Source organism: Narcine bancroftii, chromosome 3 (assembly GCF_036971445.1).
Source record: "Narcine bancroftii isolate sNarBan1 chromosome 3, sNarBan1.hap1, whole genome shotgun sequence".
Taxonomy (NCBI): Eukaryota; Metazoa; Chordata; class Chondrichthyes; order Torpediniformes; family Narcinidae; genus Narcine; species Narcine bancroftii.
In genome coordinates, this window is record NC_091471.1 from 276,328,755 (window position 1) to 276,345,529 (window position 16,775).

General features: G+C 42.9%; 1 protein-coding gene across 6 annotated transcripts in view; it reads left to right on the forward strand.

Annotated features, from left to right (window-relative positions):
- The window catches only part of sbno2b (strawberry notch homolog 2b), a 189,102-nt gene that overhangs the window by 99,367 nt on the left and 72,960 nt on the right, over positions 1-16,775 (forward strand). For all 6 annotated transcript variants that reach the window (XM_069928192.1, XM_069928191.1, XM_069928193.1 and 3 more), the window contains 6 exons: positions 10,841-10,975; positions 12,578-12,652; positions 13,677-13,773; positions 14,798-14,958; positions 15,266-15,399; positions 15,753-15,840. In XM_069928192.1, coding sequence (XP_069784293.1) covers positions 10,841-10,975; positions 12,578-12,652; positions 13,677-13,773; positions 14,798-14,958; positions 15,266-15,399; positions 15,753-15,840 — 690 coding nt within the window. The remainder of the gene's footprint in view (positions 1-10,840; positions 10,976-12,577; positions 12,653-13,676; positions 13,774-14,797; positions 14,959-15,265; positions 15,400-15,752; positions 15,841-16,775) is intronic.

Sequence of the window (16,775 nt, forward strand, 5' to 3'; positions counted from 1 at the left end):
GGAACATTGTCTCCAATGAGACCTGATACTGCTATATGATGGCTGGTCTCGACCAGGAAACAGTGGGCTGAGTAATCAAATTTCTGCAGCAGGCCTCTGGAGGCTGGGAGGTATGAAGCACTCAAGGCCCTTTTTGTAGGCAGATTTGGTCTCTCATGCTGTGAATAGGCTGTGCTTTTGCTACATATGGATGGCCTGGATGATCGCGCGCTGTCAGCTCTGATGAGTGACGTGCTGGCACTACCAGATGGCTATAAGCCATGACTACTCTTCAAACTGATCCTTTTGGAGCAGATGCCAGAGGATATCCGCCTCATACTAGCAAACAAGGTCTTCTCCGACCCGCAGAAGGTGGCGCGTGGATGTTCTGTGGTGTGGCAAACAAAATGGCGGAGCCAGCATTGGGATTAGTACTGTGTCATTGCCGAAAGCCCAGCCACACCACAGCCCAGCGGCAAAGCCTGCCACACCCACGCCAAGAAACAACACCATTTCTGAGTCTTGGTGTTTTTAACTATTAAAGGTGGGGATCCGTGGCTTGCTGGTGCCGACTGCCATGCTCATTCCAGGGAAATGAAATGTTCAACCTTCACTTATGGCTATGATGGCTAGCCACCATGATAGCCTCCGAAACAGCTGGGAGAGACACTCTGGGCGCATATTCCTGGTAGACTTAGGTGCAGAAATCAGCATCCCTCCACCTCAAGCCACAATACCTAAAATAGAAGCGCCGGACCAGAGCTCATGACAGCCAACAGCAGCACCATCTGCACCTACGGCATGTGGACTATCCCCTTGCATTTTGGTTCTAGCTGCTTCACATAGGCTGCGGTATCACAGCCATTGCTGGGTGCAGACTTCCTCCTCATGCACTGTTTGCTCGTGGATCTGAAGGGACAACGGCTGGTCGGCGCAAAGACCTTCTCCCTTGGTGAGGCCAAATTGCCGGCTCTGCACCTGGACTTCACCACATATTGGGACAACGAGTTTGCTCGGGTGTTGTCAGAATTTCCATCCATCATCATGCCATAGTTTTCCACAGCAGCCCTCAAACACGGCCACACAGGGGCACCCCCTGCACACCTGGGCCCGCAGGCAAGCTCCAACTTGCAAGAGAAGAGTTTAACAAAATGGAGGAGATGAGGATAGCTCATGGGCCTCCCTGTTCCCTTTGGTGCCCCAGTCTGTAGAAGGATGGAGGTCTTTGTTGCTGCTGTGAATTTTGAATTGCATTCTATACCAATAGTTAAAATAAAAAAAGAAAATGAAGTATTGTAAAACACAGGCATCCTTAGATCTTTGGCAGTGCTGGGAATAGCTGATATTCTGCACTACTGGACGTTAATAATGGTCCCATACACTAATTTCACTTTTTTTTATAAACATTTCCCATAGAAGATTTTTTTCCCCCGCAAACTCAATGAAAATAAAGTAAATTGCAAACAGTTCAAATGAGTTTAAAAGATGTGGGAAATAGAACCTGGTTAGATACAGAATTGGAGGAGTTGTGAGGGAGGTTTGGCATTATTTGTCAGGGAAGATATTACATCGGTGCTGAGGCAAGATAGACTGGAGGGCTTATCGAGGGAGGCAGTGTGGGTAGAACTAAAAAAATAAGGATGAGGTTACTATTATAGAGGTATATTATAGGCCTCCGAATGGGGAGAGGGAACTAGAAGAGCAAATGTGCAAGGGAATAGCTGAGATGTGCAGAAAGAATAGGATGGTTTTGGTTGGGGATTTCAATTTTCCTAACATAGATTGGGAAACACAGTCAGTGAGAGGGCAGGATGGCTTCGTTTATACAATGTGTTGAGGACTGCTTTTTGCAGCAGTATATGGAGGTGCCCACTGGGGGGGAGCAGTGTTAGATCTATTGTTTGGGAAGGCAATAAGGCAGGTGATGGAGGTGAGCTTTGGGGAGAACTTCAGATCTAGTGATCATGGGTCCATTAGCTTTAGCTTAATTATGGAAAGGGATAGATCGGGACTGAAGTTGAAGTTATTCGAATGGGAGAAAGCCAGATTTGAAGAAATGAGAAGGGATTTGCAGAGAGTTGTATGGCCTGAGCTTTTTGCCGGAAAGGATGTAGAGGAAAATTGGAGGGTATTTAAAAGGGAGATTTTGAGAGTACAGGATCTTTATGTTCCAGTCCGGCCAAAAGGCAAGACCAAAAGTTCAAGAGAGCTGTGGTTTTCTAGAATAATTAGGAAGTTGGTTCTGGATAAGAGGCAGGCCTATGCTAAATATAACCATATAACCATTTATGGAGTGGAAACAGGCCATGTTGGCCTTTCGAGTCCGTACCGATTCACTAGAACAGCTCCACTAGCTCAAACCTCCCGCTCTCTGCCAATAATCCTCCAACCCCCTCACCTCCATGTACACATCCAACCTTTTCTTAAATGACAGAAATCTGGCCATGGTCTCAGCATGTTCTCCATAACCTTTTCTTACGAGCCCAGAGGACCCCAAAACCCAGCAGCAATAGAAATTCACCAACACAAATGGTTACATAAACAAAAGTTGCTTTTAATTATCTTTAAACAGGATCAAACTTTAACATATTATTAACTTAACCCTCTTCTAATTCTAAGCGCATGTGTATGTAAGTTCAGAAAAGTTCTTTGATTCGTAGTCCAATCTCACTTCTCATTCCTCCAATTTCACTGGTTGCAGGCAATTTTTATACTGTGCACAGAATTTAACATGTATGAACTTCACCGGGATTTGGTGCTTGAAAGGTAAATGGTTACCGCTCAGGAAGGTTCTTGTCAATTTTCAGAGAGATTTGTTGTTCACTGGACACAAACTAATTCCTTCTAATCGGCCACGTCAGTGTCTTGCTGAAGAAACTTGCCCCATCAGGGTTTTCCAGATGAAAACCTTTCTTTCTGGTCACCACAGATATCCTTTTTGTTTCCCTTAATTCAAGGGAAACATTAGGCAGCCAGTCCTCTCCTCTTGTAATGGTCCACAAGGGCTTCGACACCAGGTAAGAAACAAAAGATTGATGAGATGTATGATCGTTACTTAGATTGCAGAAAGAACCTTAAGAGGAAAATTAGAAAGGCAAAAAGAAGGTATGAGGAGTCCATACCCGCTAGTAAGGTGAAAGTGAATCCTAAGGGTTTTTACAGATATGTGAATGATAAAAACATAGAAACATAGAAGATAGGAGCAGGAGTAGGTCATTCGGCCCTTCGAGCCTGCTCTGCTATTCAATGAGATCATGGCTGATCTTAAAGTTCAGTACCCTGTCCCCGCCTTCTCTCCGTAACCCCTAATACTGAAGAAATATATCCAATTCCCTCTTAAATATATTCAATGAACCTGCCTCTACTGCTCTCTGTGGCAATGAATTCCACAGATTCACCACCCTCTGGGTAAAGAAATTCCTCCTAATCTCTGTTCTAAATAGTTTGCCTATTATCCTCGAACCATGGCCCCGGGTTCTGGACTCCCCCACCATCGGAAACATCCCTTCCGCATCCATTCTGTGGAGTCATGGCAGAATTTTATATGTCTCTGAGATTGCCTCTCAATCTTCTAAACTCCAGCGAGTACAATCCCAATTTGCGCAATCTTTCCTCATAAGTTATTCCTGCCATTCCAGGTATCAGCCTGGTGAATCGCCTCTGCACTCCCTCCATTGCAAGAACATCCTTCTTCAGATAATGCGACCAAAACTGCACAGAATACTCCAGGTGTGGTCTCACCAAGGCTCTGTACAACTGCAGTAAGGTATCCTTACTCAAACCCTCTTGATATGAAGGCCAACATACCATTTGCCTTTTTAACCGCCTGCTGTACCTGCGTGCTCGCCTTCAGTGACTAGTGCACAAGAACCCCTAGGTCTCTCTGCACTTCCCCATCTCCCAATCTATTGCCATTCAAATAGTAATCTGCCCTCTGGTTTATATTACCAAAGTGGATAACCTCACATTTATCCACATTGTAGTGCATTTGCCATGTATCTGCCCAGTCCCCCAATTTATCCAAATCACACTGGAGCTTCCTGACCCCCTCTTCAGTGCACACAATCTCTCCTAGCTTAGTGTCGCCTGCAAATTTGGAGATATTACATCCAATCCCCTCATCTAGATCATTAATGTAAATTGTGAACAGCTGGGGTCCCAGTACAGATCCCTGTGGCACCCCACTGGTCACCGCCTGCCACTCAGAAAACGAACCGTTTATCCCAACTCTGTCTTCTATCTGCCAGCCAGTTCTCAATCCACCCATATCAATACCTTTCCCCCAATCCCATGAGCCTTGATTTTGCATGCCAGTCGTTTATGTGAGACCTTATCGAAGGCCTTTTGGAAATCCAGGTACACCCCATCCACTGGCTCTCCCCCATCTATTTTACCTGTCACCATCTCAAAGAATTCCAATAGATTTGTCAAGCACGATTTACCTTTTGTAAATCCATGTTGACTCTGTCCGATCCCTTTTCTGCTAGTCATATGCTCCACCATTACATCCTTAATAATGGATTCCATCATTTTGCCCAATACTGATGTAAGGCTCACCGGCCTATAATTCCCTGCTTTTTCTCTAACCCCCTTTTTAAATAGTGGGGTAACATTAGCTACCCTCCAATTCATGGGTACTGATCCTGAGTCTATCGAGTTCTGGAAAATAATTCTTAAAGCGTCTGCTATCTGAATGTCCACTTCTTTAAGTACCCTAGGATGTAGATTATCAGGCCCTTGGGATTTATCGGGCTTCAATCCCTTCAATTTCCCCAAGACAATATCCTTAGAGATACTGATTTCTTTCAGCTCCTCCCTTGCATTAGTCTCTATGTTTCTCAACATCCTTGGGATGTTGTATCCTCTCTTGTGAAAACAGAACTAAAGTAAGAATTTAATTGGTCTGCCATTTCCTTATTCCCCGTTATATATTCCCCTGATTCTGACTGCAAGGGACCTACTCTGGATTTCACCAATCTTTTCCTCTTGACATATCTATAAATGCTTTTGCAGTTGGTTTTTATGTTTGCCGCAAGTTTACTTTCATAATTTATTTTTGCCCTCTTGATTAATCCCTTTGTCCTCCTTTGCTGCATCTTGAACTGTTCCCAGTCTTCGGTTGTGGTACTTTTTTTGGCCAATTGATATGCTCTCTCTTTGGACCTAATGCTGTCTCTAATTTCCCTTGTTATCCACGCTTGAGTCACCTTTTTTGGTTTATTTTTATGCCAAACCGGAATAAACAATTTCTGCAATTCTTCCATTAGATCATTGAATGCTTTCCATTGTCTATCCACCATCAACCCCCCCATAAACACCACCCAATCAATCTTACTCAACTCCCATCTCATACCATCATAATTCCCTTTATTTAAATTCAGGACCTTAGTCTCGGTTTTAATTTCTTCACTCTCCATGTCGAGTGAGAATTCGATCATATTGTGATCGCTCCTACCCAAAGGGCCTCGTACAACAAGATTGCTGATTAGCCCCATTTCATTGCATAATACCCAATCTAAAATGGCCTGCTCCCGAGTTGGTTCCTCGACATATTGGTCTAGATAACCGTCCCGTTAACATTCAAGGAATTCCTCCTCCTCAGTATTTTTACTAATTTGGCTCGTCCAATCTATATGTAAATTAAAGTCTCCCATGATGACAGTTGTTCCCTTATTGCACGCTTCTCTAATTTCTCTTTTTATGCCTTCCCTCACCTCTTACATTACTATTTGGAGGCCTATATACCACCTCCACTAACGTGGGTTAAGGATAGAGTAGGTCCATTGGAAAATGGGAACAGTGGACTATGTGAGGAACCGTATGAGATGGGAGAGATATTGAATGATTTTTTTCTCATCTATATTTATGAGGGAAAGGGACATTGGACTATGTGAGATAAGTGAGGCAAATGGCTTAGTTATGGAAAGGATTGGGATTACTAAAGAGAGGGTTTGGAGCTTCTAGGGTCAATAAAGGTGGATGTCTCCTGGTCCTGATGGGATTTTTCCCAGGAAGTTAAGGGAGGTCAGCGAGCAAATAGCGGGGGCTCTGACAGTGATTTTTCAATGATCACTGGAGGAGGGTGTGGTGCCACGGGATTTGAGGGTTGCAAATGTATTTTCATTGTTTAAAAAAGGCACAAGATGCAGGCCAAGTAATTATCAGCCAGTAAGTTTGACTTCGGTGGTGGGGAAAGTTGTAGAGAGTATTCTTAGAGATAGTATGTACAAATATCTGGATAGGCAGTGATTGATTAGGGGCATCCAGCATGGGTTTGTGAAGGGAAAGTCATGTTTGAATAATCTTGTCGCGTTTTGGGGTTGACAAGAAAAGTGGATGAAGGTAGGGCAGTTGACGTAATATATTTGAATTTTAGTAAGGCTTTTGATAAGGTTTCGTATGTAAGGCTAGTAAGGAAGTTTCAGTCATTGGGGATTAATAGAGAGATAGTGAGATGGGTTCAGAGGTGGCTGGAAGATGGACAGCAGAGAGTCAAGAGAGTCTCTCAGGATGGAAGCCTGTGATAAGTGATGTGCCTCAGGGATCGGTGCTGGGTCCCCTGTTGTTTATCATTTGTATTAATGATATTAACTGGGTAAGCAAATATGCAGACAATATGAAAATAGGGGGAGTGATGGATGGTGAGGAAGGTTTTCTTGGATTACAGAAGGATTTGGTTTGTTTGGAAAAATGGGCTGAAAGATGGCAGGTGGAATTTAATGCAGACAAGTGCAAAGTGCTACATTTCGGGGGAAAAAATAACCAGAATAGGACATATGCAGTTAAGGGGAGGGTATTGAGGTACGCAGAGGAACAGAGGGATCTCGGAGTTATGGTACAGCGTTCATTGAAGGTAGATTCCCATGTACACGTGGGGGTTAAGAAGGCATATGGTATGCTAGCCTTCATAAATCATAGTATAGAGTATAGGAGCTGGGAAGTAATGCTGCAACTGTTTAAAGCACTGGTGAGGCCAGGTTTGGAGTATTGTGTTCAGTTCTGGTCTCCAAATTATAGAAAGAATATAGATAAGGTGGAGAGGGTGCAGAGAAGATTTACAAAGATATTGCCTGGCTTACAACATCTAGAGTACAGAGAAAGATTAAGGAGACTGGGACTTTATTCATTGGAACATAGACGGTTGAGAGGGGATCTGATAGAAGTATTTAAAATTATGAAGGGAATAGGTAGACTAGAAGTGAGTAGACTCTTTCCCGAGGGCAGGGGAGGTTGGAACAAGAGGGCATAAGTTAAGGGTAAGGGGGCAAAACTTCAGGAGAAATGTAAGAGGATGCTTCTTCACTCAAAGAGTGGTGGCAGAATAGAATGATCTTGCAGAGGAGATAGTTGCGGCAGGGTCCTTTCTGTCATTTAAGAGAAGGTTAAACTAATACCTCGTGTCGCCGAAAAAGTCTTCCCAGAATCACAGTGTGACTTTTGCGCAAACAGAGGAACTACTGACATGGTCTTTGCCCTCAGACAGCTCCAAGAAAAGTGCAGAGAACAAAACAAAGGACTACACCAAAGCCTTCGACACCGTGAGCAGGAAAGGGCTTTGACAAATACTAGAGCACCTCGGATGCCCCCCCCCCCCCCCCCCCCAAGTTCCTCAACATGGTTATCCAACTGCACGAAAACCAACAAGGTCGGGTCAGATACAGCAATGAGCTCTCCGAACCCTTCTCCATTGACAACGGCGTGAAGCAAGGCTGCGTCCTCGCACCAACCCTCTTTACTATCTTCTTCAGCGTGATGCTGAAACAAGCCATGAAAGACCTCAACAATGAAGACTCTGTTTACATCCGGTACCGCACGGATGGCAGTCTCTTCAATCTGAGGTGCCTGCAAGCTCACACCAAGACACAAGAGCAACTTGTCCGTGAACTACTCTTTGCAGACGATGCCACTTTAGTTCCCCATTTAGAGCCAGCTCTCCAGCGCATGACGTCCTGTTTTGTGGAAACTGCCAAAATGTTTGGCCTGGAAGTCAGCCTGAAGAAAACTGAGGTCCTCCATCAGCCAGCTCCCCACCATAACCACCAGCCACCCCCCACATCTCCATTGGGCACACACAACTCAAAATGGTCAACCAGTTTATCTACCTCGGCTGCACCATTTCATCTGATGCAAGGATCGACAAAGAGATAGACAACAGACTCGCCAAGGCAAATAGCGCCTTTGGAAGACGACACAAAAGAGTCTGGAAAAACAACCACCTGAAAAAACACACAAAGATCAGCGTGTACAGAGCCATTGTCATACCCACGCTCCTGTTCGGCTCCGAATCATGGGTCCTCTACCGGCATCACCTAAGACTCCTAGAACGCTTCCATCAGCGCTGTCTCCGCTCCATCCTCAACATTCATTGGAGTGACTTCATCACCAACATCGAAGTACTCAAGCTGGCAGAGGCCTACAGCATCGAGTCCACGCTGCTGAAGATCCAGCTGCACTGGGTGGGTCACGTCTCCAGAATGGAGGACCATCGCCTTCCCAAGATCGTGTTATATGGCGAGCTCTCCACTGGCCACCGTGACAGAGGTGCACCAAAGAAGAGGTACAAGGACTGCCTAAAGAAATCTCTTGGTGCCTGCCACATTGACCCCCGCCAGTGGGCTGATCTCGCCTCCAACATGCATCTTGGCGCCTCACAGTTTGGCGGGCAGCAACCTCCTTTGAAGACCGCAGAGCCCACCTCACTGACAAAAGACAAAGGAGGAAAAAACCCAACACCTAACCCCAGCCAACCAATTTTCCCTTGCAACCGCTGCAATCATGCCTGCCTGTCCCGCATCGGACTTGTCAGTCACCAACGAGCCTGCAGCAGACGTGGACATACCCCTCCATAAATCTTCATCCGTGAAGCCAAGCCAAAGAGGATGTGTACAAGGATATGAGGGGGTTGGAGGGTTATGGGCGGAGAGTGGGGTGGGGGAGGTAGTGGAGTTGTTCAAGTGAACCGGCGCGGACTTGAAAGGCCGATATGGCCCATTTCCATGCTGTAAACGGTTATATGGTTACTTGTATGTTTATTACAATCCTGTCCATATTCACGGTTCTGGCAGCGAACCTTTCAAGGTTCCAATGTACCTGACACTGCCTCCGGCCACTGGTCTCTACGATGGAAGCAAGACCAATTACAGTTCATTTTGGGTTTTGGACAAGACAAAATAACACAGCTACTTCAAATTAACTTTTGAACTTTTTTCCTTGTTGCCAAATAACCTTCCAAACATGCAACTCTGTTTTCACAAGTTTTCAAAACTACTTGAAGTAATAGCATTTTCAGTGAAATAAATCCCATCTGAATTCTGGAAATGCTTTTCATGCAAAGCAAAATATTTTGTCCAGAAATAGTGGAGTTGATATTTGCCATTTTACTATCCACTCCTTGCTCTGCAGGGTGAGTTTCGAGAAAGATTAAACATCAACTCTTTTATCAAAGAATGGACTATGTGGTCCAATCGCTGTAATACTTAAATCAGGGTTTGCTGATGTATTTGGGAGTCTGTTTTTAAAAATAACACATCAGATACATTCACTGGGAGTTACATAGTGTTGCAGTTGGAGGAAAATGTCAGTGAGTGGCGAGATTCAATAATTTTTTTAAAGCTGCTACAAGAGGAGCTAAATTTCCTTACCCAACCTCTGAAGCAACTCTAGACACTTTCAGATGGCCACAATACCCAGCTGTAAAGCCACGCATTATACTCCTGTGCGGCTGTCGGGTGGCCACCCTACCCTTCTCCAGTAGGTATAATATCCTGCTCGGAGTATTCCCCATTGCAGCTGAAAGCAGCTCAGGCAAAGCTGCTAGCCGCTTTCAAGTGGCTAGCAGCAGGCAGACTGACTGTCACCCTCTGACCTGCTGACAGCCACCCTCCCCATTGGTGAAACCTACCCTCCCCGCTGCTGAAACCTACCCTCCCTGCAGCCTGATAGTCCCCGAGCATTGGACTAAGAGGCTGGGGCTGCTGGCAAGGGACTTACGAGGCTTATGCTTGCATACAAAATCCCGCTAAATTTAAAAGGTGAGAACTTTTGATGTCAGGATTCTCGGGGATGGCTTCCCCAGCCCTGGAGTCTCCCGCCGGCCGCCCCAGCCCCGTATTTTCTCCCTGCCGGCTGCCCCAGCCCCATACATCCCCCCTGCCGGCTGCCCCAGCCCCGTATATCCCCCCCTGCCGGCTGCCCCAGCCCCGTACATCCCCCCCTGCCGGCTGCCCCAGCCCCGTACTCCTCCTGCCCCAGGCCTCCCCACCTCCCCACCCCCCACGTTGCCCCAGCCACGCAGTCACACAGGCAGCAAAGAGGGGGCTGTCAGACTGCTGCCCCGAGTAGCTGGCTTTCGCTGCTAGATGGCTAGCAGTCAGCTGGCACGTTCAAGTGCCAGAAAGCTGTCCATTCCGTGGCCACCTAAATGTGCCAGCTGAACTCCGCTAGCCGCACCTGCAGGCGCCTAAAAGCGGCTTCTGTGAGCAATTGCAATGTTTTGGGCCACCATTGAACAAAATGAGTACCAAAACTTGCTTTTCATATCTTTGAATTACTGTAAATCAGCAAGAGCGAATGCTACGTTCAATGTTGAATGCGTGTTTGGGTTTACGTTTGATTAACAACCAGAGTTTACCTGACTCTATCCCCAAGCATCTCAATTCGTTGGAAGTATATTTTTTAAAACAAAATAACTTCATTTTAATATTTTGCAATCACTTTTGGATTAAATTAATGGTAATGACATAGAGATGCAATTTTATTACCTCGAAGGTTGTTGTGAACGATGCCTTCAATTTTTAAAAAGTCTGTTGGAATCAGTTGGAGAGGTGATGCATCATTCACCAGTCTTTTTTGTCTTTTGCAGGATTTAAATTATATAGATGATAATTCCCTTTTCTCCTCACCTGAATCACTGCCTGATATAGCTGATACTGAGGATTTTAATCTAGAAGTTCTTAATCCAAGCATTTGGGACCCAAGAATAGATTCCAACTTTGAGGTTAGTATTGGAACTGTGCATACACCATGGTTTATTGGTTTTGCAGGGAAATACTTTAATTTTGAAAATTCAAACTTGAATGCATTTTTGATCTTGTTGATTCTTCTTTGTGATACTCCTCTGTACAGTCTTAATATGATCATCTGAAATTGGTGCTTAAAAAGTTCTAATAGTTCCACAAATTCAGTGACAAAGTTTGTAACTGATTCTGTAATGTACAGTACAACTCCGATTATCCAAAATGGGACCAGTTCTCTGTCAAATAAACAGTTTTTGGAGAATTGGTCATTTTTAAAAAACAGCCCAGTTGCAACAGCAAATCACTTGTATCAACGTTTAAACAGCAACAAACAAGAAGGGAAGGCTTTTTGAGCATTAAAGTAATATTTAATTCTCACCAAAAAAATGCTGGTTGTGCCAAGCACCAACACCTCCCAATAGCAGATCACCGACATGACCCACTACTGTCACTGATCCCTGGGGAGGCTTCCTGGGCCAGTGGAACACTCACTGGCAAGTTCTTACTCCTAATCCTTCCCTACTAGGCCTACTAAACACTCACACTGGGGTGTTCATGGTGTGTGTGTGTGTGTGTGTGTGTGTGTGTGTGTGTGTGTGTGTGTGTGTGTGTGTGTGTGTGTGTGTGTGTGTGTGTGGTAGTAGTAGGGCAGGGAGAGGGTTCGGAGTCGACATCAGAGAGCTCTGCAGTGCCAGGGAAGGAAGGAGAGGGAAGGAAACACCACTGAGCACAAGGTCCCACTCCTGCCCAGGAAGGGATTCTTCTAACCATTTGTGCCTGGGAGACAGTGACTCATGGTTTGAGAGGGAGAGTTGGAGAGAAAAGTCAATAGGGAAAGGTAAAGAAGAAATGGAAAGAGAGAGGGGAAGGATTTATTAGAAACAAGGACAATCGTCATTCTAATTTCATGTCAAGTGAATTTTTTTTCAACCTGTGAGGTCAGTTTAGCTCCGAAAATTGTTTGGATAAATGAGGTTTTCTGATTTGTTTTGGATATCCTCATTCATCCAAAATTTTTAAAAATTCTGATAAATTAGGATTTTGGAGAATCCAATTTCGGATAATCGGAATTGTACTGTATATTCATCTGGAATATGTAATTAGTGTCGATAAACTTATTTGAAGCATCACCAATCAAATACAGCTACTTGGAAATGCAATGTGGAACAATGTTTTAAAATGTTTACCAAGAAGTTTTGTGGTAAGTAACTTGAAAGGATATCTTTTCCCTTCTAGAATTGTTCATTTACAAGTTAACTCGAGAACACATAGAAATTTAGTTAAAACTATTCAAAAATTATTGCTGCTTTTCCCTCATTTGTTCCTGTTTCTTGAAGTCATTCTCCCGCTCCCATCACTGCACTCATTTATCATTGCCTGTTCATCAGAATAGTCTCCTGTCTGCCCTTGGTTGATGATGACTCTTTTCTGTTAACTTCCTGTAACGCCATGTTCCTATTAACATATTTCAATCCTCTCTTGATAATGGAAGAGCTTAATGATGAAATAATTTGCAGTTTATTTGAGTCGGTTGTTTGGTCTGCTATTGAATGAAATTATCTTTATCTCTTATATCTTTACAGGTTTCCCTTGCATTTCCAAATCAACCATTTTCAAATCATCTACAAATCAGCAATGGTCCAACTCAGTCTTTTCAGGTAACTTTGCTGCCAGTAATTTACAATTCCATTATGCAAGCGATTTACCTGCAACTGAAAGATAAGTTGGTTAGGTTGTCATTGAACATCACGACTGTTTAACTGACAAAAACTTTATCAGGTTGGTCTCATTGCATGTTTGTGAGGCTGATCTTTCTCTTCAGTTTGTTAGTTAGTCTTGTGACAAAAAAATTCCCCACAATAGACTTCAGAAAATTAAGACCAGAATTGCATGCCATTTGATGTGTGCATAAAGTCAAATTGATGTCGTAATGGCCCCCAATTTAAAAAAATACTTTTTGACTGTTTGGTATATACAAAGGAAGGAGGAGGGAATTCTACCTGATCCTTGACCAGCCATTGACCATAAGACCAATAGGGTAGTGAGATCTCATTTCCAGATTCATCCTGTATAACCATATAACCACTTACAGCACAGAACAGGCCAGTTTGGCCTTACTAGTCCATGCTGTAACAAATTCTCACCCTCCTAGTCCCACTGACCAGCACCCAGTCCATACCCCTCCAGTCCCCTCCTATCCATGTAACTATCCAGTCTATCCTTAAATGTAACCAATGATCCCGCCTCAACTACATCTTCCGGAAGCTCATTCCACATCCCTACCACCCTTTGCGTAAAGAAATTTCCCCTCATGTTCCCTTTATAATTTTCCCCCTTCAATCTTAAACCATCCCATCTAGTTTGAATCTCCCCAACTCTTAATTGAAAAAGCCTATCCACATTTACTCTATCTGTCCCTTTTAAAATCTTAAACACCTCAATCAAGCCCCCCCCAATCTTCTACGCTCCAGAGAAAAAAGCCTTAGTCTGCACAACCTTTCCCTGTAACTCAAACCTTGAAATCCTGTCAACATTCTCGTGAACCTTCTATCTATTAACGAGAATGGAAGTCCACAATTGAAGATGGGAATTGTACCATGCTATTAGATAGAACGTGTGGCATTTTGTTGTTGAAGTAAATGCACAATATCTCAGTAGATTTTGCACTTACTGTTTGTTCAGACATCAATACAGGTGGAAGAGGAAGAAGATACTGATAACGAGGATTCTGAAGAATTGGGGCATGCAGAAACTTATGCAGACTATGTACCTTCCAAATGTAAGTGAGATGATTTGATGTCTAGTCATTTATTGTGTGAACTGTTTACAATATTTTTGGTCATTAAACATCTCGTCACATCAGAAAGAGCAGCCATGAAATTAATTTTGAAAATAAAATTATGCACTAATAATCTGAAATTATTTAGCCAGAATTGTATGTGGCATCTGCATCTACATTCCACCTCCTTGATGCATTTATTTTTTTTAATTTTATTTAATTTCATATATGCATTAAAAAACTTGTATATAAATTTCTTATTCGAAAATAAGAAATTTATCTGTTACCTCCAAGATACTACCTAGTCTTCAGCAGCCACTCCATCGTTGTTATAGCCAAAATAGCTCCCTGTATCTCCTACCATAGATTATCTATATGATTCCATTCAGTAGTATTATCCAAAAACATGGGCTATACTCAGAGCACTTGACTTGTCCTGCTCCTCTCATTGATCTTATGACTTCTGTCACTTTTTCCAATTTAACATCAATACGCCCATTGCTTTCAATTACAACAATTTTAGGCACCTGTCTTCCTGCTCTCTGTCAGCATCCCTGCTTCCTTGTAATGCAAAAAATGGCAAATGGCTTAGATACTGTTCAGGTCAGCACCTGAGTTCCCCCTATTGTTCACTCTTTTGTGAGGAGTCACTTTCTTTTTCCTCTGAATCACCAGTTTTGTCCCCTATATCTCATTTACTGACAAAACCTCATCAGTACCCCAATTTTCTCATGCACATCACCATTGTACATTTAAAAATATTTCCCTTCTTCATGGTCAAGCCATTTTTCCAGAGCCTAAGAAATCAGCATGAAATCTTTTAGCCTTGTCTTAAGATCCTTGCATGGTTTTATCTGGCCATGGAGTTGCATCCATGGCCTGATCAACCATGATCTCATTGAGAGACACTGTTGTGAGGCTCGATAAGGCTCGATAAGCCTCATGGCCTAATTTTGCTCCAATGTTCTGATCCAATATATAAATATGGAAATATCTCAGATCTTAAAATTATTTTCACATGCAGCTAAAATTGGAATTAACCACCCAGACAGAGTGGTTGAAACAAGTACATTGTCTAGTGTGCCACCTCCAAACGTCAGATACACCCTTTGCCTTCCTCCGTTGACAATTGCAAATGGTTCATTGTCTGCACTACAACTAGAGGCAATCATCTATGCATGTCAGGTATGGTCCACTAACTGCATTTGATATCACAGAAAATTGTGTGCATGTTGTATGTTACCTATTCGTAAAATGATTAATCAATTTGAAATTAAAGCAATTCAAAATTATACCAAAAGCCGGTGGTTAGTTATTTGGTTTCATGTTCTCCTCCCATACTTCAATCTGAACTATAGTCAGTAAATTCACAAATGTCAGATGAAAATCAAGAACTGGTTCTATACATTGCGATGACTTCTTTTGTGTATGTGTTTATAATTTGGTTATTTCTGTGTGAAGGAAAAATTCTATTTCTTTGACATCTTTTTAGCAACATGAAATTCTGTTGGAAAATAACCATCGTGCAGGGTTTCTTATTGGTGATGGGGCTGGCGTTGGAAAGGGAAGAACTGTGGCTGGCATCATTTATGAAAATTACATAAGGGGCAGAAAGAAATCGTTGTGGTAAGTATAAAGTAATTGTAGCATAAAGACGCAAAGGAAAAATGATTAATTTGTGGAATTTGTTTTAATTTACTGATAAAAATCACTGTCTCATTATCTAGCTAATTTGATATAAAGTTCAAAAGCTTTGGGGAAATAAAATATGCTTGAGGCTGTTGTGTACTTTGACCTGATTGGTGAAGCAGGCCTCTTTCCTCTTTGAGTTCAATGCCTAGAAGCATCATTAATGTCAATCTAAAGGTAGAAGGTAAAATAATAAAATGCTGAATACGAAAAATAGATCACAAGAAATATAACCATTGAAATGAAAGGTAAACCACGTGTTAATCAAATTCACTATTCTCATATTATAGGTTCAGTGTCTCCAATGACCTCAAATATGATGCAGAACGTGATCTTAGAGATATTGCTGCAAACATTCCAGTGCATGCTCTCAACAAGGTATGAAGAATGATGTTAGTATTTTGATTCAAAAGTTCTTGTGCATTTTGGATTATTAGTGAAAACTAAATAAAATGTATGATAATGAAGGTATTTTATTTCATTGTGAATGCAAAATATTTTTTCAGGGCATGACACACACAGAAATTATCCTACACCAAAAACATGAAACTAATAAGCTTAGATTTGGCGCCGTTCACAGCACACCTGATTTCACCTGAACAATAGAAATATAGCTTGGGTGGAGTGTAAGACAGGCAGCAGACTGATCCAGCCACCAATCACCACCAAGAAGAAAGTTAACTGCTTTATCTCTCCTGGCTGACAAAGAGGGAAGTTACTATGCTGGACCTGATAGCAATGGGTGCAGAAGGGTAGTGAGGAACTCTACCCACTGGCACTTACTTCTATCATGAAGTGAGCAAATCAACTCCTCTGTCATGAAGGACCTGGACCTACTTCTAATTGCCTACCGCCACAATTAGTCAACAACAAATACCACATCACTGGCCCTCCACTTTGTCTTAGATCCCCTGAACCACAAGAACACCTATATCAAACAGTTCAGTGTTTAATGCAGTCCTACCAGCAAAACTAATAATCAAATTCTGAGATCTGAGACTCTGTTCCTCCCTTTATAACTAGATTGTAGGGTGTCAGAACAGCCTTGCTCTTAATGTCAGTAAGCCCAAGAAGCATAATCTGGACTTTAAGGAAGAGGAGGCTGAGTGAGTGACCATGTACCTGTTTTCATTGGTGAGACAGCAGTGGAGGGGATTCGTTTCTTCAAGTTCCTGGGTGTTCACCCAACAGAATAAGTCTAGGACAGTGATTCTCATCCTTTTTTATTCATTCGCATGCCACCTTAAGTCATCCCTGACTAACCACAGAGAACCTATAGCATCCTGTATCATAGATGCTCTGTGGGTAGTCAG